Below are 20727 nucleotides of genomic sequence, written 5' to 3'. Positions count from 1 at the left end.
CCTGGGGAAAACAGCATGGAGCAAAGCCATTGGTGGCCATCTGCTGTGAGGCAGCAGGAGGTCAGTTTGCTTGGTTAGTGTGTGTGGTCCATAGGCTGGGGAGTAGTGCTGAGATAGAAGATAAGACCAAACCAGTAACCTAGTGATAAAAGTCATCGATATTATTCTGCCAAAATCCAGTCTGCTAATTTCCTCTGTAAAGCCTTGGGCTTTTCCTTTTGTAGCTCTAATTTCATATGAATGTGATTTATTATTACTTTTTAGTACACAAAATTTATCATTGTACATTGCTCTTATTTATCCCTGTTTCTTCTTTACCACTCTTTCTGGTCCCCATATCTCCCTTCTGCGTATCACATGTATTTTAAAACAGAGATTTCCGACAGGTTCTCAGCCCCAGTATAATTCTTGTGGGATCCTTTGTGTTCCTTCATTGCTGCCTTTTCTTTCCTCTAAACCTGATGCTCAGTAATATGCATGCCTTGTACGCTTCCTTCTCCACCTCAAACCATCTCCCCTCAATGTGGGATCTGATTGTAAGTTCACAGGAGGCTAGCGTGGAGATCCTGTAGTCTCCTCTATGTAAATGATAAATCTTAATAGCTTATGACTGCCAGGTGGTGGTGGCACATGCCTTTAATCCCAGCACTAGGGAGAGAGAGGCAAGGAGGATCTCTGTGAGTTCCAGGACAGCCTGGTCTACAGAGCTAGTTCCAGGATAGCCAGGGCTACACAGAGAACCCTGTCTGGAAAAAGAACTAACTAAATAAATAAATAAACAAACAAACAAACAAATAGCTTATGACTCTCCACTTCTTATTCCCTATCATTCACACACACACACACACACACACACACACACACACACACACACTCACATGGCAGATACTTAAACAAAAGGCATACATCTTCTGTTATGGACTTCTGGCTACTATGAGATGGAGGGACTCTGTTCCCCGGCACTCTTCAAATCATACCACCCCACAAGGCTGGCTTTGGTTTCTTGTGCTGTTAAGAGTTGCAGAAAGCTCCATACTCCATCACACAAAATTCCTTTCATTCTAAAAATAAGCAAAGTGGCACCGGATAACAAAATGAGACTGGACGTCTAGACATGGGTTTAAGACGCATGCAACTTGATCTCTTACTAGGTATGTGACCTTTCACCTTTCTGAGCACTAATTTCTGTGTTTTGTGGAATGGGCTAGACCTGTCTATTTTACAGGCATGCCATGAGGATCTAATGAGAGTGAAAGCAAATGTACTGTGTTAAAAGATCTCTTTTAGGACAAAAGAAGAAAGAGCCTGTGATGCCTTTAGAAAGGTATGGGGCAAGAGCGCTTTAATCCTTGAAAATGCACCAAGAAATACCAAGGTTTCTAGTGAAGTATCTCGGTGCTAAGACCCCCGTCACCAGAACAGAACTTGGTATGCTGAAGTGCAGCGACGCCAGCCTTTGCATATTGTACCTGCCCATATATCAACTGTCAGTACATTCTTTCCAGGTGAAGGTCGGTGTGTTCTCTCCACACCTTGACTCATGAATGTTAAATGGAAGGAGGTGGGAAAGGGGAACCACAGAACTTCAAAAATAGCCCTAGGGAAATCAAATCTTGCTTTAACTTACTGTGTTCATGACTGATTCATGATTCTGAAAAGGTGGGGGGAAAGTTTGATGAAACTGTCACCAAATGGCCTCATTTCAAATTCCTTTGCTTTCTTTGAGCAAAAAGAAAAAAGCCCCTTGATGATAACTATGGAAAGAGTCTTTCTCCTGTACACAGTGGCCAGCGACCTGCAGGCTGTCGCTCCGCCAAGGCCTCTGTCATGCTACTCTCCCTAATGCTGCCTGAACTTCCCTCATTAAGTGAAGAGGGCATGGCGTTGCCCTTTAGGGATGTGTCCTTCTTACAAAAATTTTCTGGAGCTGTTAAATAGGTGATATCTTGGTCAAATGTAAATTGTTAATGCCTTTCCTCCTAGACCTGAGGTTTCTAAGGGATGGAGAATGTCAGCTGTCTGAGCAGCTAGACATTCTGACAGCACTGGACAAGAAGAAACAGCAGCTAAGGTTAGAGTATTTCAGGCCTCAGTGGAGAGACCTGGGAAAGTAACAGACTTTGCCACTCATTCAGGTAGGATTATGATTGTCACATTTTCTGCTGCTGGGGAAAGGCCAGCACTGGGACCAGAAGAGCACATTTGTTCTGATGAGTAGAATAAGGAACTGATGTAGAGCAGGTAGGAGAACGTTAAAAGGAATATCCTGGACAATCTCAAAGTTTCATGGTAGATAGTTCATCAACTGTCCCTCAAGTATGACATCTTGTAAGATATCTGACCCTCTTCTGAGAGATGGGAAACGTGCCAAATTGTTTGGCTCTTGAGGCTCTTAAGGAACAAGTCTGTGCTTGGTAGAAAGGAATTCTTCTGGTGTTAGTGTTTACTATGCAAAAGAATAGTGAAAAACACCGCCGTGGGAGGTTTAGAAGAGCAGCCTTCTAGTCCTGGAGCCAGTGCTGGCTGCATCTCCTTGGGCAAATTGCCTACTTGTTTGGAAGCTTAGTTTCCTCATCTTGTATTAATACCTGTCTTGTATTCTTCGTAAAGAGAGAATGATCAAAGAAATACCCATTTTTATTACCCAGACCACTGGGCCTCATTGCTCTCCCTCCATCCCTCCTCCGTCACTCCCTCTCTCCTCTTAGGGACTAATATCAGTAGATTTTCTTCTGTCAACCTTTGTGGACTACCAATACTGGCAGGAGGATCTCATCCAGAATCTGTGGCCTTCAATTCACGTTTAGTCACCATCTCTGAGAATGAACCTCACGTCTAGTAAGAAAGACCAAGTGAGGAAGGGAAGCCCTGCCTTGTAAGTGAAACATGTATGAATGAATGCAGCTTCCCATTGGCACATGTTCAGTGTCAGTATTGAATGAAAAAGCCCCAGGATGCTTTCTCTTCTAGTATTTGCCTTTAGTTGGAACTCAGGATCAGACATCTCTCTCCAAGTGATCACTGACTGTGAGACCTCTTTTTCAGCTTTGAGATCATGCAGTGAAAAGAAGTGAACTTCCACCCGTTAGAGGAGCTGTCTTTGCATAAATTCCATTTCTGTTTGCCAGTCACCTGGTCATAATATCTGAATAATAACAATAATAATAAATAATTTTAATTTTTTAAAAATTTAAATACTGAGCAAGGAATTGAAGACTTGGATTTGGAATGTAGCTATGCTATAAGAAGAATGTGTAACCTTGGGCAAGTCCTTATCCTTCATCTCTAAGTCTTGGTGTCTCATTGCTCAAGTGTTTGAACCAGGTGACCTTTAAGAGGCCTGTCAAGGCTCTGAGCAAAATACAGATTGGTCATCTGCATCTGTGATGGCCTCTGTCTTTAATCAGGTGGCCAGTTCTACATATAAGACATAACTTTCACTATCTACAAAGCCACCATAGCTAAGTGCACATAGACTGGCAATGTGGAACATTCTAGCCAGTCCTCTCTGAGAACTGCTCCCCAGCATGACAAATAGCATTGCCCTCTCCTTTTCCACAAACTGAGGCTCTGTTTTTCACAAGATGGTGTTTATAGCATGCCATTTTTTAAAACTCTGTCCAAAATTGTGGCATGTTTACATATTCACAAAACAAAACGAAACCGTGACTTACATTTTACAGTATACAGTGGCGTTGGATTTCATGCACTATAAATCTGAAATGTTTCAGACCTCAAGAAAAATGTCTTTCTCTCAGATTCCAGACATTCCAGTGTGATTTTGAATTGCTACCTATAGGAGCATATCGAGCGTGGGCCGGGGAGGGGGGGACGTGATGGCGAGGGCACTCATCCTTTGGCTTCCCAATACTGCACCACTGGTTATGGAGGAGGTTCCCTTTTTACCTTAAAAGGGAAACAGAGCTGTCCAAGCTCCTTTGTCTACACATGAAAGATAGATCTCTGATGTACAAAACATATAGCCCTCTTCAGGCTTCCTGTACTAACTTTAAAGATTACAACTTCTGCCAAAGCAGGAGCTTCCATGTCTCATCCCTCCACACTCCTGTGCTCACTCTAGCTTGCGTTGGATTCTTTGGTAAAAAAGTTACGTGGCAGATTAACGAGTTTGACTTTTTTCTATTGTCAGTATGAAGACACAAGGAAGTGCTTGTTACTATACTAATGCTGGTTTCCACACACATGTGGTGCTGCCATGTTGTTCAGAATGTATGCCTTTGGCAGCTGGAATAACTAAAGAAAACTCTCTCCAGGGGGATAAGCCTATGAAATTCATGACCCCTCCAGCCCTTGAGACTCTGAATGGTTCCAATTCTTTCCAGGTGAAATGGTTAAGAAGGTCTGCGTCTCCCCACCAAAGCCAAATTTTGCACTTCATTTTTCGAAGTACCTTAAAACAATATTGGAGCTCATTAAAATCAACCCAGGGCACAAGAAGGGCAGCCTTCATTTAAGAGAAACTTTCCCCCTATGCTGTTCTGGAAAATAGCATAATGCTGAGAGCAGGCATTTTTCCTGACTAGGTTTCCTCTAATGATTTCTGCAAAAAGAACACTTGAGGGGGTGCCTGCCTGGCTGACAGTGTGTGTACAACAGACCCTGGGCGGATGAATGGGGCCAGCCCTTAAAATTGCCCTAAATAATATTTATTGACCACTTACCATGTTAAAGGGCTGTGACTTGATTCTTTGTCATTGTGGCAGTCCCTAAAAGAGTCTATATGCCTCTGCATTTCTCAGGATGTGTAGATAGCAAGAGAACAGGACTATCAGTTTCTGCATCTGTGGAATGGAAAGCTTGAGCTAGAATAGTTATCAGTTATACCCCAACCCCAAGACCCTGTAGCTCTGAAATGCTCGGATCCCATTCCTAAGGCTTCATAGTGGGACCCCAAAACTGCAGGGTTAGCCCCAGTCATTTAGTACCCTTTGTCAAAGTCAACTGCCTTCTTTTTCAGATGTTACCTCCCCCAGGAGGCTGCTTTTGTTCCTGACCTATGACGACTGAAGCTATGCTCAAGAGTTTGGGCTCAGGGCTTATACAGAACTACCAGGCAATCAGTATCTGGCTGTGCGGTTTTGAAGGGTGGTTGACTTGAATCTTCTTGTTGGATATATCCTTATCCATATAACACCACCACCAGCAGTAATAGTAACAAACACTGTTTGAGTAATATCTTTTAACCCCCACCCCCGCGCCAGCTTTAAAAGTCAAAGGACACTCTAGTCCTTCCTTACATGTGTAGGTTACCAAATTAGATGTCACATAGGTATTAGTTTTACTATTTCCTAGTTGAAACCTGAAGCATATCGTGGTTTATAGTGGTTGTACTGGCCAATCAAAAGGCAGGGCAGAACCATTGGATTTCCAGCTCAAGAGGTTATAGGAAACATCATCTGAAGAGTGAGACACAAACCAGAGTAATCACAGAGAGGTTGTTTAGAAGCTTCCTTGCCTGCTTCTGATGCCATGGGGTGTGAGAGTTCCTTTCCTTAGCCCCACCTACTCATGTTGGGGATGGAGGAAGGAAGAGAGCCAACCCCTATCGCTGGCTTCAGATGCCCTCCCTCAGGGCATGGCAGGTTGGCATAGAATGTCACATAGAAAGAATAGAAAGACTCAGAACCCCGAGAAATACCATGTGAGCAGGAAAGAGGTCCTGGGAGGAGAATTAGGTAGTCTGAATTTGTTAATCAATGGCAAACCAGTCAGCATGTAACTTAGAGAAATTATATCCCTTCATGCCTCCTGCAACAACCCCACCCCCACCCCCGTCTACCTCATGTACATACTAAAGAGGGTTTTCTCTAAAAGTTCCCTCCGTCCTCCAAAACACTTGGAGTATTAATGAACCAAAACTCACAACGTAATTTTAGAATGTAAAAATAGAGGTGGTGGGGAAGTGGTGTAAGCTGCAAAGCTCTTCATGATGCCAAGCAACTGAGTGGATTCTGGGTAAAGATTGGTGACCACGGGTCATAAAGCTTGGAATTTTACATCTTGTTAAACAAACTCAGTTTTCCCACTGTTTGCAAAACCCTTTATATTTATGTACTTTGAAACCTATGGGGCTTTGGGAAAGAGGGGAATGACTATTTTTAAGTTAATACTCCTATAACTGATTATATAAAGAACTCCATCTTGAATTTGAATTCAGACATATTAGAAGTCTTTCTTTTCCATAGAGGAAAAAAATTGAATCATTTGTCTGCCCCATAAAAGATATCACCAAAACCAGGCTTCTGTTTTAGTGAAGGCCATCTGTGCTCTTAGGAGGTCCCCCATATCACACACGTAGGCCCACAGCTAGTTAACCAGAGGGAGGAGATACACTTGTTAAAATGTTACTTTATGCCCAGAGAACTAGTCTCTTCGTTGAGGTGTGAAGAAGAGCGAAAACGTCTCCATGAAGAGCTGAATACAGCCATTTGTTACCTAAAAGAATGTCTTGAGACACCTGTCATTAGGAATATTTGTTGTGAGCCACCACATGGTTGCTGGGAACTGAACTCACCATCTGTAATGGAATCTGATTTCCTCTTCTGGTATGGATGAAAACAAAGCACTCATACATAAAATAAACAAATATTTAAAGAAAAAGAATATTTATTGTTGTCTAAGTGTCATAGAGTATCCTACACCAACTTAGATATCAGGGCACACCTAGGCTGCATTTTAATCATCTTGGGCCATCAAAATATATGTGTTCCATCTTTGATTAAAAAACAAAAAACATTGTAACTTGTTTGGTGGGAAGAAGACTTTCAGCCTGTTTCAGGTTGGTTTTCTGTTCAGTAGATGCTCTGCTTGGAACTGATACCCCTTGCTAAGGATCCCTTGAGTGATCATAGTGAGTTTTGGTTATCCTATAGCTCTGTGGGCCCCTAAGAATTGGTTCTGTCCCTCTTGGCTTCCTGAGTGAACCAAGCCAAATGATAGCCCAGAGAATTAGCTTGAAAGGGGAAAGAAAGTAGAGGTTCAGCGTCCACATCATTTGGGACTTCCAGTGTTGGGAAGACAATGAAATGAAGTCATGGATATCAATGCCCTGTGCAGCTCACTATCTGCAAATGTGATGGCCCACTCTTTTCACTAGATAAAGCTTGACTACTAAGCCACAAGACTGTTGTGGCAAATGTACCAAAACCAGAACATCTGAATGAGCGTCCACCCGCTTCAAAGTAGTCCCCTTGCGAAGCCCCACTCTTCTTTAATGAGGCTGTTGCCACTGCTGATCACAGCATTTATGGAACTCCTCTTTGGGGACTGTCAATATATGAAGCACACAAGAAAATCAATTCAGACAGCAACTGCAGGGCTGGAGGGATCTGGTCCCATCAGAGGTGTGCTTACTTTTAATTCAATTTACTGTACTTTTATTTAGCCGAGGCTCATATATTAATGTTGTTTGAAGGGAAAGTCATCCTCCTTGCTTGGACTGTGTTATTCACATGCAGAGAGAGGATCATAGCATTTGCTTCAGACCTTTTTAGCTGAGGATAGAGACCAGTTTTTCAGCATTAATGATCAATCACATGTATACCCCTACTGTCTGCTGAGTTTACTGAGGACCACCAACCACAATTCTTGTTTTTCTATAATCTTCAATAGTATCACTATTACTCCAAAATTAAGGTAAGGTGTTTAAAGACTGAACTTTCAGGAAAAAAATTCATAAGTAAACTATAGGTATAATAAAAATTTGCTCCTATTGATTTGGGTTAAGAAACTGTTTTCTTTCTTAAATTTACTTTTATTGACCACTCCTATGACCTTAGCTGCTATGAGTTTGCTGGCCTTCTTCCACTGAAAAAAATGGCTTTGATATTTATTTCCTCTATGAATTGTATAGAAAAATCTTATGATGGCCTTTTGTGAACCAGTGGTCTCAAAGGAAAGTCAACATTTACAGCTTGTTCCTGAGAACTTTGTTCAGGGAGCGGGTCCCTGCATGGTCCCTGACAGAAATGAGCATCCCCAGAGATTCTCTGATCAGTACCAGCAGGCGTTTGGGCTTTCTTTCCATTAGGGCTTCACTTGGTTGGACAGACTTCTGATCACTGACACCACACCTCTAGGCCAGAGATTCTCCAGCTCCAATGTGTAAGGATGCAGCAGAATTCCTAAGAGAGCTCACTAAATCACAGGTTCCAGAGCCCTGAGGCCCAAGTTTTGGAGTAGTGGATGATTCAAGAAGCTCCTGGAGGAGGATGGAGCTGGTGCTAGGTCCTCACATCTGGAACCACTCCTTTAATTTCTTCTCAAAGCTAGAAGACCTGGGGTTTGGTCCCAGAGCTGCAATGAGGAAACAAACAAAACCAAACCAAACAAAAAACTTTTCCAGAATCAGAAGATACAAGTGCGAATGCCCTTGTTTTATCTTGAGAAATGACCTTGGGTCATGCTGTTCCTCTCAGCGTCTCCCCTTCTTAATGCAGAAAGAACAGGCACAAAGCACTGCTAGCTGTGGGCTTCAGGTGAGGAAGTGCCCGTTCTCAACAGTCAGACCTGTCTACTGAATTGGGGTTAGTGAGCTCTTTGAAGGTTGCCTGAATGTGCTAGCCTGTGTTCCTGGTTAGGTTGGTTCCCAGGGGCTCTCAGCAACTGTGTGGCTTCTGGGTAAGGTCTTTATCCCTCAGGGCCTTGGATTCCCCTGCTTCTAAAGTGGAGGGCTTGAATCAGATGGTTTGCTGCTGCAGCTATTTCTTCTTGTTCTGACAAATCTGAGCCTCTGTGACTTCCAACTCAGGTTCTTATTGCTGAATAAGTCAAAAGTAAAACAAGGAGAAAAGCATGCTTCTTGCTCTTTACTCACTTACTTCGTAATGTCCTTGATCTTCCCAGCATCCTTTTAAAGTGGCCTACTGAGGGAGAAGTCAGGTACAGCAGCTGAATATAACCAGATCTCCTCAAAATGCCCCATAACCAGTACACACTGGTGTATCTGTTACTAAATAGTGACATCTAGTGGCTTTTCATTATTATTAAGAATAAGATGCACATTTTCTTGTTGGCTGCTTTGGCTGCTTCATTCAATACTCTTTCATTAATCACTTACTTTATGTCAAACATTATGCTGAGCCCAGAGGAGCTTATATTGATAAACAATACATGTTCTCTACTCTGTTAGTGCTCAGAGTCCAAAGGGGGAGGCAGAAAAATCACTAGACAATCACAGTGTACATCCCAGGGCAACCAGGGTAGTGGCGGGAGCTTATTTTGTACAGAAAGGCTTCATGGAGGAGAAACCCTTTGAATAGAGTGCTGTTTTCTAGGTGATTTATGAAGGACAAATAGATGCTGTTTGAAAGAGTGGGTACACTATATACAAAGGCAAGGGCCTTGTAGAGTCGTTGACTGGGGTAAACTTGAACAATGAAAAGTATTTTATACCCTTGGAGCATGACAAACAGAACAGAATTTCTCAACCGTTACTGTATGGAGAATGAATGATTTTTTTTGTTGTAGGGTGCTTGGCCTTGTAGAATGCTTAGTAATATTCTAGATTCAAGCCATTGAAAACAAATACTAACTGCTCCTTCCAGTTGTACCAACCAAAACATCCATTTTGTCACTTGTCAATATCCCCAAGTTAGGGCAGTGAAGGGTATGCCCATTAGAGATCAGACTGGACAGAAACTAAGCTGGACTCTACATGGCTATGTCTAACACAGAAGACCTGGGTTTGTATAATATTTTTGAGAGAGCTTGCTGTGGAATGACAGGTCAGATGTATTTCTTCTGGGACTGTGGAAGTAGCATGGGACTGAGTGCAGAGAAGTAGCTTGAGACACTGCTGTAGCAATGTTCTAGTAGAGAAGTGGTAAGGGCCTGACACGTGGGTAGTAACACAAAGGTTAGATTTGAGAGTCCTACTAAGATTCAGGATCAGCAGACCATGGGGGAATTGTTTAGTTATAACTAATTCCTGAGACAGAAGAGTCAGCGATTACCCCTGAGTTTCTTGCTTACACAGCTTTTTCCTTGTATCTTATTTTCTCCGTGATTTTTTATGAGTGATAGGACCCTGTGTATGTGAAGAAGGCTCACAGTATGTTGAGCCTAGCAAGACAGAACATATTCATACACAAGTTAAGTGAAGTGAATTTGTTCATTATAGACTGACAGCAAAAATCAAAAGCAGCCAGGATCCATTGTGAGCTAGTCTTCCAAGGCCTAAGAAAGCAACTCAGGGTGCATGGAGTTCAAATGTTCGTGCCAGAGCCAGGTGTGGTGGTAGTGCATGCTTGTAATCTGGCTATTGAGGAGGCTGAGGCAGGAGGATCATGAGTTTCAGGCTAGTCTGAACTATATAGTGAGCTTCAGACTAGCTTGAGTATCTAGTGAGACCCTGCCTCCAACAAATTAAGTATTCATACTGCACTTAGACCACAGCAAAAGAATCCCAAATTTTATCTTAAAAACAATGTGTGCACTTACAAATGTGTGAAATACATTGTGCTTCTAGGACAAAGGAACAAAATCTGGGCAGTTCCTTCCTAGTTCCAGATGCTGTGTTCAATAGGAAGGACAGGAGCAAGGCTGGAGCTGCTTCAGGCCGTTCCTTCTTATCTCAGAATATCCAATTCCAAGCACATTCTTCAGTAATCTCAAAAACTACGAGCAAGAAACAAGAGAAGGTTGGGTTAATCCGAGGCCACCTGGAGAGCAGCTGTTCTACAATAGAAGGTGGGCCAGCCTTGGGCTGCCCTGTGCCACTAGAGGCAGCATGGGCATACAGGTGCACTGAAGGATCAGGCATTCCATTAACCCCGGAAACTGATGGAGAGTCATGACTCCAATTTCACAATGTGAAACCTGTTCATTTTAATTAAGTGACACGTTTGGTTGCAAGTCAATACTGTCCAATTATTGCTGAGTGAAACCAACTGTGTATGATTTTCCTGGGGATGAGCTTGCCTTGCTCTTTGAAAATTAAACCAGTCTGTCTCACAGTACCAGTTGGGTTTATATCAATCTGAAGGGAGGTTTGTAGCAAATGCCACAAACCTGCAATATCTTATTCTATTTTAATCAGTGCCTGGATGCAGACATGGCCAAGAAGACGAAAGTGTGCTGAAGGTACTGGGGGAAATAACCAGAATCCAGATGTATTTTTGACAGGCTTAGGGTTCCTTTAAAAGGATGAAATTGAGCAAAATCACAAGCAACCTACATCCATCCAGGATGAGTAGACTGGATTTCAAAATTCCTTATCAGTTTCCTGGGTTAACGGAATGCCTGATCCTTCAGTGCACCTGTATGCCCATGGTGCCTCTAATGGCACAGGACAGCCCATGGTTGGCCCACCTTCTATTGCAGGGCCAGCAAGATAGCTCAGGGAAAGGCACTTACTGCCAAGTCTAATAATCTGAGTTTGATTCCTAGAGCCCACATGGTAGAAGGATAGAACCTCCTCCTGAAAATTGTCTCTGATTTCCACACAGCCACCATCGTGTGTGTGTGTGTGTGTGTGTGTGTGTGCGCGCACACACACACACGTAAATGAAAAAGGAGAACAACTTTGTTTGCTGTGTCAGTGGTTTGGCATGGCCATTGATATATAGCAACACCGATTCAGGTAGCAAAAAACTGGAGATTATGTAAATAGTTTCATTCTTCCAGGGAAAATAGGGACCTAGATGGGTTCTTACTTTTGAGACAGGGTCTCTCACCAAACCCAGAGCTCATTGATTGAGCTAATCTGGCTGGCCACTGACTTCCATGTTTCTGCCTGTTTCTGCCTCCACAATCCGGAATTACAGAACACACACTGTGCACCTGGCTTTTCATGTGGGTTCCAGGGATCTGAACTCAGGTCCTCATGCTTGCAAGGCAAGCACTTTCCCAGCTGACCTTCTTCCCAGACCCCAGTGTGTTATGTTTGTTTTCCCACCTCCAGCACACAAGGTAACTCCAGCACTGAAGACCAGTCCATCAGCACATCCTCTTTTCACCATCGAGTATTATTTTCAGCAGCATCAGGTGCTCCCAACTGAGCCCACCTAGGTCCCTATTTTACCTGGAAGAATGAAGCTATTAACATCATCTCCAGTTTTTTTACCTGAATCAGTGTTGCTATATATCAAGGGAGTTGCGGAGTGTGTGTGTGTGTGTGTGTGTGTGTGTGTGTGTGTGTGTGTAGCAGTGATAATACTACAGTATGGAAATTGAGACTGCTCCCATTGTCCACGTCATCATTTCATACAGGTGACATTTGGTTCAGAGGTATATTGGATTATCTCGTGCATAGTTCGAGGGACGTTTAGAGTACTCTCTGTTTCAGCCACTCTTTATTTCCTCTTTAGTCTTTTCATGCGTGAATGGTGCTTATAAAACAAGGATTCAGACCCTAATCTTGGTAATTGACTCTATCTGGTCTGAAAGGATAAGTTTGAGGAAAGCAAAGCCACAAACTTGCGCTGTGATGCACTCTAAGATTTGCCAGAAGATGTCACTGTAGACTTAAACCAGCAAAACCAATTAAGGCAGGAGGACTGTCAGCTGTGCATGAAGGTGACTTCATTATGAGGGCTAACTATCCCCACCTCATTCCCTGCCCAAGAGTCCCCATTACAATGCATGCCTGCAAAAACTGCTTAAAAGGTTAATCCAAAAGAGGGAAGAGGCGGGGAATCTGTGGTTGGTATGTAAAGTGAATAGAAAATTTCTTAATAAAAAAAAGGGGGGTGGGGGAAAGGTTAACCCAAATGTGTCACTGGATTAGATAAATTTCTTTTTCTTTCTAACAATCAAGCTAATTGCCACTAAAATCTTGCCTTGTGGTTTGTATAAATGCTCCATGAATATGTTGTAAATGAACAAAGGAATGAATGAAAAGCAAAACTAGCAGTTGAAGGAGACAGTCCATGGATACAGTGGTTATCTGAACTTCTAAAGGATGCTGAGAAACAGAAACTAATACTCTTCAGTAATGGGTCTTTTCAGAGACACATTTTAGTGTTATCAGCACAGTTAGGTCCTAGAAAAGGTTCAGAGAGATGAATGAAGATACCCAGCCCACTCTTCATTCCTGCTCCCAGATTCTGTGCCCGATGATTGTTTATCCCATGAAAATGTATAAGGTAATTTTTTTTTTTAAAAAAAGAACACCTTCCTGTGATATTTATAAGGCATTTGTGATATGGTCAAGAGCTTTTCTGTGATGAGGCATGTCGCCAGCCCTGTGCTTCCTCTTACTTGGAATGGCTCCTTACATAAGCAGTTGAAGGACTGCTAGGATTCTCTTTGGGACCAGGCACAAGCACTATAGCGCCACAAAGCTGGTGGCGCAACAGTTATAAAAACACAAGACAGAGTCTGTGTTCTAGAAAACAGTCGCTGTGGAGATACAAATGAGTAAGTATAATTCGGTATGAAAAGGATTTTAGACTAAGTATGGAAGTGCTATGGTAACAGGGCAAGAAAGAATGCCAGCATAGGCAGTAGGGTACTTGGTTTTCTATGGACAGATGGGACTTGAACTGGACTTGAAGGGTGAGTATCATCTTCTAGTCAAAGAAGAAGGATTGTGCCAGACAGATGAAGCCCCACACATGCCACATGACAGAAACACAAAAGCTAGAACCTGAGAACCCCTGAGATACCAAAAGGCCCTGAGTCTGAGTTGAGAGAAACCTTTCCTTGTTGAACGCTGAATGGGCCAGGTAGTTGAGAAGGTCCTCTCTGATTCCCTCCCAGAGAACATTCACAATTCCTTCAGATGGGAATGACAAAGTCAGAAAAGTTGCGAGCTATTCCTTGAGTTTCCTTTAAGAAATATGAATACTCAGAATTTATTGCTGTTTTCCTACCACAAATATACCTTTCCAATTACCTTATTCCTCACCTACTGTATATGAATTACAATTCATGTCTCACAAAAAAAGCACAATTGTGGAGGAATTTCTCTCTTTGATTATGCTTAACCACATAGACTTCGGTGTATCTGGGTTTGTGGGCCACGAGTGTATATGTACTATGTATGTATTTGAGTGTGTCAGCCAGTGAGTTTAAATGTCTACTAGTCTGCTGTTTGTGCAGAGAACTTCATCTATTTGCAACTCAAAAGGAAAGACAGGCATCCAGCAATGCTTCCACAGCTGTTATATTTGTTTGTCTATCCAGTGAATAAAGACAAAGGATATTTTGGAACTGACAGATAACTTTCCTGTCCTGGGAATGGTACTGTGTAAGCAAAGGTAGATGCTTGCAAAAATGCCATTGGCAGCTACATGCCTACTTTAGTCTGTGACTAACTACTGTGTTTATTTCTGGAGGCCCTGGGATGCTCTGCCTGTCTCTACATTCCATTTCTGTAACGTATGAGCCATGATATTCTGGCAATAGCCAGAATGGAGAGTATCATATCAAATAGTTTTGATGTGGTTTTCTTTTTTTTATAACACTCCCATATTAGTCCAGGTTATTAGAAAAATGCTTGTGTTTCATTCACAAGAAACATTAGAATTTAGCTCCCCTGTCAACTCCATTTCACTTCCATAAGTCATTTGCTTCAATTGAGTCTCCATTTTGTGATTGGTTTAATTGGTTTTAGGGGTTTAGAGTATAAAATAAAATGGTTGCATACGGGGCCAATAGCATCATTGGGAAGAGAACAAAGAAGGGCAAAACACGACAAGGTTGTCATCCAGAGTCTAACTTTTTTATGCTTGCTGTAGATATAGTGTCAGGAAATTGGATAAATGAATGACTCTTGGTCTTTATGCTTTGTCCGTAGGAACTTCCACTATATCACCATCCTCCGAGACCCAGTGTCCCGGTACTTGAGCGAGTGGAGACATGTCCAGAGAGGGGCAACATGGAAAGCATCCCTGCACGTCTGTGATGGGAGGCCCCCAACCTCTGAAGAACTGCCCAGCTGCTACACCGGTGATGACTGGTCTGGCTGCCCTCTCAAAGAGTTCATGGACTGCCCCTACAATCTGGCCAACAACCGCCAAGTGCGCATGCTCTCTGACCTGACTCTAGTGGGCTGCTACAACCTCTCTGTCATGCCAGAAAAGCAAAGAAACAAGGTCCTTCTGGAAAGTGCCAAGTCCAATCTGAAGCACATGGCATTCTTTGGCCTCACCGAGTTTCAGCGCAAGACCCAGTACCTGTTTGAGAAGACCTTCAACATGAACTTTATCTCGCCGTTTACTCAATACAATACCACTAGGGCCTCCAGCGTAGAGATCAGTGAGGAAATCCAAAAGCGTATTGAGGGATTGAATTTTCTGGATATGGAGTTGTACAGCTATGCGAAAGACCTCTTTCTGCAAAGGTATCAGTTCATGAGGCAGAAGGAGCATCAGGATGCCAGGCGGAAGCGTCAGGAGCAACGCAAATTTCTGAAGGGAAGGTTCCTTCAGACCCATTTCCAGAGTCAGAGTCAGAGTCCGGGCCAGGGCCAGGGCCAGGGCCAGAACCAGAGTCCAGGTCAGAATCTGAGTCAGAATCCAAATCCCAACCCAAATCAGAACCTGACTCAGAATCTGAGTCAGAATCTGACTCAGAGTTCCAATCCCAATTTGGTTCAGAAGGAGAACCGGGGAGGTCAGAAGCAGGGCTCAGGCCAGGAGCAGAGTGATGGCAGCACCAGCAATGGCACCAATGACTACATAGGCAGCGTAGAGACATGGCGCTAACTGGCTCTGAAAGGTTTGTGCACACTGCTTCCCAAAGCACCACCAAAAAGATGGCATGTATCTTACAAGATGGAAATGTCCAAACACATCCTGCTTCCTTCATTTTGGAAGTTCAAAAAAAGTGTAGATGTTGCCTTTACAGTTGCCTTTTGATTCAGTGTTGCACTGTGTGTGGCTAAAACAGATCTCAGTGTGTAATTAAATTGTCTTTTTTGGGATGAACTATTTCTGCAATCCAAGAGCCAAACCAGACACACCAGAAATTGCAGTTTAGATATTTTAAGAAGTTCTTAAATTAGGTATGGGGACACAAAGAAAACACGAAATGTGGCCATTTAAACTTATGGCTAAGAAACAGATTTTAAATGATTCCGGATACTCTGTTAAAACCCAATCTTGAAAGCAATCCCCCACCCCCACCCCCCCCACCCCCCCGCCTGCCTGCCAGAGGGAAGCCTAAGTAAAAACATGAACAGACTAAAAGACACTCAAAACCTTTCATTTCCTTCTTGTTTTAACAAGGAGTCTATTTAAACAGAAAAACAACTGATGATAAATTTTGCCAAACTGTGGAAAGTAAACAATTTCTCACTTAAATGTAGGTGGGTTTATGTAAAAATATGGCTTTTCAAATAGATCAGGATTCATGTCTTGTAATTTACCAGATGTTTAAAATTTAAAATTTTTCTACCTTCTGCTGATTAAAAGGTTTTAAACAGGGTATATCTCATATTAACAAAGCATTTTTTCCAAATGGAATACCAGTGGAAAGATCCAGTTTCCAGATGGTTTCAGGGCACTGTAATTTCAACAATTTCAATCTTTTTGGCGCTGCTTCTCATTCACTTTAAGGCTTTTCCGAGTTGTGCTCATTCCAAATGAATCCATGTATAGAATTTTTCTTCATAATCTAAATGGTGTGTTGATGAATCTCTTGTGGTATTTAATCCTGGATTAAAGTCAGGACTTTCTATAGAATTGTCTTGTCAATGTCCATGTAGTAAGGTCCTTAAGAAGAAACTCTCAAACAGGATAATGTGTCTCTAAATATTGCTGAACTTACTATTCTTGATCTGATTGAATTGAACCTGAATGTGAACTGTTCATTATTTTGTTTATTGTAATGTTTCCAGTTTGGCTGGCTATTTCTGGCCCATGGTTCTTCTTTTGTGTTGAAAGATTTGTACACAATAACAAGAGCAAAACATTTTCTCAAAGACAATGGTACTAAGCATTAAGATAGGCAGAGGTACTCAGTAACACCAAAAGCTGCCCCTTGATACTTGGGGTTAACAGTTTTACCAGTTTTTTGTTTATGAAAGATCAAAAGGGAAGAATGTTCTGCAGTGAAGCTAAGTTTCATGGACATACCAGTTGAGAAGAGTTTGGTAGTATAAGTCTGTGTAATTGTACATTGATGGTATCAATTGCAAATTGAACAAAGGAAGAATTATGTACCCACTGTGTTGTTAAACATCATACTGCTTGGCAGTTTCCACTTCATGGTTGTTGCTACACTCCTATAAGAACTTACATTAATCCCTTAGCTTTCAATCAAACACGGTGACTAGAAGTGTCATTTGTTTTTAAGAGGGACGTGCTCAAAAGTATGATCATAAAGTCATATCTAGCACAATCTGCCCAAGTACATAACCTGAATTCATCTGTAATAATATGGCCACAAGTTGGAAAGAAGTTGAGTATCTGGGTCTAAGGGGATTTTCTTGATTCTGAGCTCTGTAACAATATTTACAGCTTTTGTTATGTGGTATTGCAGTGTGGAGAATTATGATACCTTAAAAAAACTGGAAGGAGTTTTTAAAAGCACATCTTAAAGTCAAAGTGTTTTAGAATAAACCTATTTGGTGGACATTGTGTTCTTAAAATATTTTGTAGATCACTATGGTATTTCAGTTTCTTTAGTTTTAATTGAAAATGTTTGCTCTTAAAAGTGACAGTGTTTTAAAGCAGGACAAAGTCTGAGCCAGTGGAAAAGCTCATTACAGAAAAAAATATGTGTTATTGCTGTGGTGTGCATGGTTTGCAGAGATTAAGTGCATTTTCTCTGTCTCTACTGATTACTGTATATAGAGAATGTTATAAATATACATTTTTGTCATCATCATGTAAATCCCACGATTTCAAACTGTAAACATCTGTTCAGTGGTGTAGCTTTACAAACCGTTCACTGATTTTGTGTAATTTAACAATAGATGTGAAATAAAGTTTCAATTGCAAGCTTTGAGCAATTTCATGATTTCAAGGTTTACAGCCACTAGACACTGTGACATCATAAACAAACCAGAACTGGAATCTTTTCTAAGACAGTGCTTTTCTTTACACTTGACAGCAAAGTATGAAAACGAGATGGTCCATTCTAATCCTTTATGCCAAAATGGGCTTAATTTGGGATGCTTCCTCCTCGGAGGCCATGATTTGAGTAAAACAAGATTGTCCGTGAAATATAAGGTTTGCCATGCAAATGAAATATATCTGTGGCTTAATTTAAAGGCTACTATAGTAGGTGCTTTCATATGTAGTAGGATGCAAAAAGGAGAAATACTCTAAACTACTTACCTCTTTCTTTTATCCACAAGAAAAAGGTTAAAGATAAGTATTAGCATTTTGGCTTTGACCACAATTTGCTCTAATTATATTCGGCATACACATTTTCCCCAAAATCTTTGGGGTTAGGACTATGGGTAGAGATGATTTGTGCTAGCTCTTTCCCAAAGAGAATTTAAATATCTATTCCAAGGGACTAGAGGGAAGAAATCTACAGGTTCAGGTGGCTGTTAGTATCCTCTGCTTATAAACTGTTCTTGTGAGGTTTTTCATACCCTCTGTTGAGCAGTAATCAGGAGACCAGACCTGGAACATAGTTCAGTTGTAGAACGCTTAACATGCATAATTCCCTGTTTTCCAACCCTAGCACCACAGAAAAATGGTTAACTAAAGGTGTCCACTATAGGAAGACCTCATGCTTCCTGGGAAGGGGGGAGTCTGAAGGCCTAAAATGTGAACTACTTAGTGTATTAGTTACTTTTTTATTGCTATGATTAAAGAAAAAACCCAAAGCTTTTAGAAGGAAGAGTTTGGTCTGACTTACACTTCCAGAGGGCTGAGTCCATCAAGGTGGGGAGCTATGACAGCACACAGCAGGCATGACAGCCAGAGCCGGAAGATGAGAGCACATCTTCAACAGCAAGCCAGAAGCAGAGGGAGCAAACTAGAAATGATGAGAGGCTTTTAATCCCAAAGCTTTCCTCCAATGACATACTTCCTCCAGCAAGGCCACACCACCTATACCTGCCCAAAATAATGCCACCAACTCGGGACCAAGGGTTCAAATACGTGAATCTATGGGAGACATTTGTCTTTAAACCACAACACTTAGTAAATAAAGGTTAGCTCCATTTTTTGTTTGAGAGGTATGGGTACCATTGAAGAGCAGGGTATACTCACTGAAGTAGGAAACAGGCAGGTTTTCTGTACTGTATGTAGCTCCAAGTCACCAAGGAAATGGTGTCCTGAGTAAATGGGCTATTTGAGCCTAGAGGAAAGCTGAAATGCAGAAATGACTGATTGACCTAGTTCCCCAAGGCTTGAGTTCCACATGTGTATTACTTTCCCCATGACTGTGACCTTAAGGGTACAATGTAAAGGAGAGAGGACATTCTTTTCATTCGTGGTTTGAGGGTACAGTCCATCGTGGCGGCAGGGCTGTGAGGTTACATGCTTACATCTCCACACCCAGGAAATGGAGATGGGACACAAACCAGGGGCCAGGCTATATATAAACCTCAAGGTCCACCAGGACAGCTACTCACTTCCTCAGCAGGACCACTCCTCTCAAATATCCCACAGTATCCGAAAACAACACCAGGAGCCAGAGACCAAGCGGCCTGGCACCTGAGTCTGGGGAAGGCTTCACATTCAAACTGTCACACCTTCAGAGTTATAACAAAATAGAACCGGGGTGGAGTTAAGGAGAATGACTTCCTTTCATGGGGGTGAAAATAAGGCATAAGTACAGCTCCACATTGTAGCTGAAGTTTTCTCCAGTCCTGCCCAGCCACACGGACCCTGCCACCGCTTATAAAGTAATCACTCAGAAGCTTATATTAATTAAAACTGCTGGGCCATTAGCTCAGGCCTACCACTGACTAGCTCTTACACTTAACTCAGCCCATTTCTGTTAATCTATATGTCACCATGTGTTCCATGGCTTTACTTGTGTGCCACTACATGCTGCTCCCTGGAAGGCGGGTTGGTGTCTGCCCACTCAGCCTTCCTTTTTCCAGAATTCCCCTTGTCTGCTTACTGCACCTATACTTCCTGCCTGTCTACTGGCCAATCAGCATTTTATTAAACCAGTGTACAAAAGCATTTCCCACAGCACCACATTTTTGGAACAAGAGAACTATGGGATACTCATGGCTGCCAATGTGCATATAGCTCACTGCTTTCTGGCATTGTAATGACATGGCTCCTGACACTAATGTGTCGAGAAGAGACAGCATAGTGCAGCAGTGAAGCAGGACTTTCCTCCCTCTTTCCTCACTGGGGGTTGAGTAAACAAAGACTGGGTGCTTATAGAGAATACTAACAAAAACCAAGGATATGCTGACTTTCAACTTTACCACCAGGGACTTGGATTTCTGACTGTTTACAGGGGTGGAGGGAGGAAGTATCTTGACATTTCTCAAGGAATTTGACTTTAGACACAAACATGGCAGCATGCAGCCCTCAGGATTTCACAGATGCTCAATGCGCCGGGAACTTCAGGCGAACTTAAAGTGTTACTGGAATGTAGCACAGCCATTTCTTTGTTTCCTCTGGCTGCTTCTAATCTACAGCAGCAAGAGTCATTAAAAATGGAACTCTGGAGCCTGAAATGTCTGTTTCCTTGCCCTGTGGACAAGAAGTTGACTGACCCTGGAGCTATAGAGCAAGTCCAAATTCCCTATGTACTGGAAACTTAGAGTTTCCCAGAGTCTAAGAGAATAGACGTGTGACTCAGATGTCGTGCTTACTAAGTACACCACACCACAAG

At 42.2% G+C, this 20727-nt stretch overlaps 1 protein-coding gene across 1 annotated transcript in view; it reads left to right on the top strand.

Moving 5' to 3' along the window:
* Hs6st2 (heparan sulfate 6-O-sulfotransferase 2) overlaps positions 1-16064 on the top strand; it is a 282127-nt gene extending 266063 nt beyond the window's left edge. The window contains exon 5 of the mRNA XM_059250765.1: positions 14762-16064. Coding sequence (XP_059106748.1) covers positions 14762-15671 — 910 coding nt within the window. The 3' untranslated portion in view covers positions 15672-16064. The remainder of the gene's footprint in view (positions 1-14761) is intronic.
* The last annotated feature ends 4663 nt before the right edge of the window (positions 16065-20727 follow it).

The sequence above is a fragment of the Peromyscus eremicus genome, chromosome X, assembly GCF_949786415.1.
Source record: "Peromyscus eremicus chromosome X, PerEre_H2_v1, whole genome shotgun sequence".
Taxonomy (NCBI): Eukaryota; Metazoa; Chordata; class Mammalia; order Rodentia; family Cricetidae; genus Peromyscus; species Peromyscus eremicus.
Note: the sequence above shows the minus strand (reverse complement) of the source record. Positions and strands in the feature narration are given on the sequence as shown.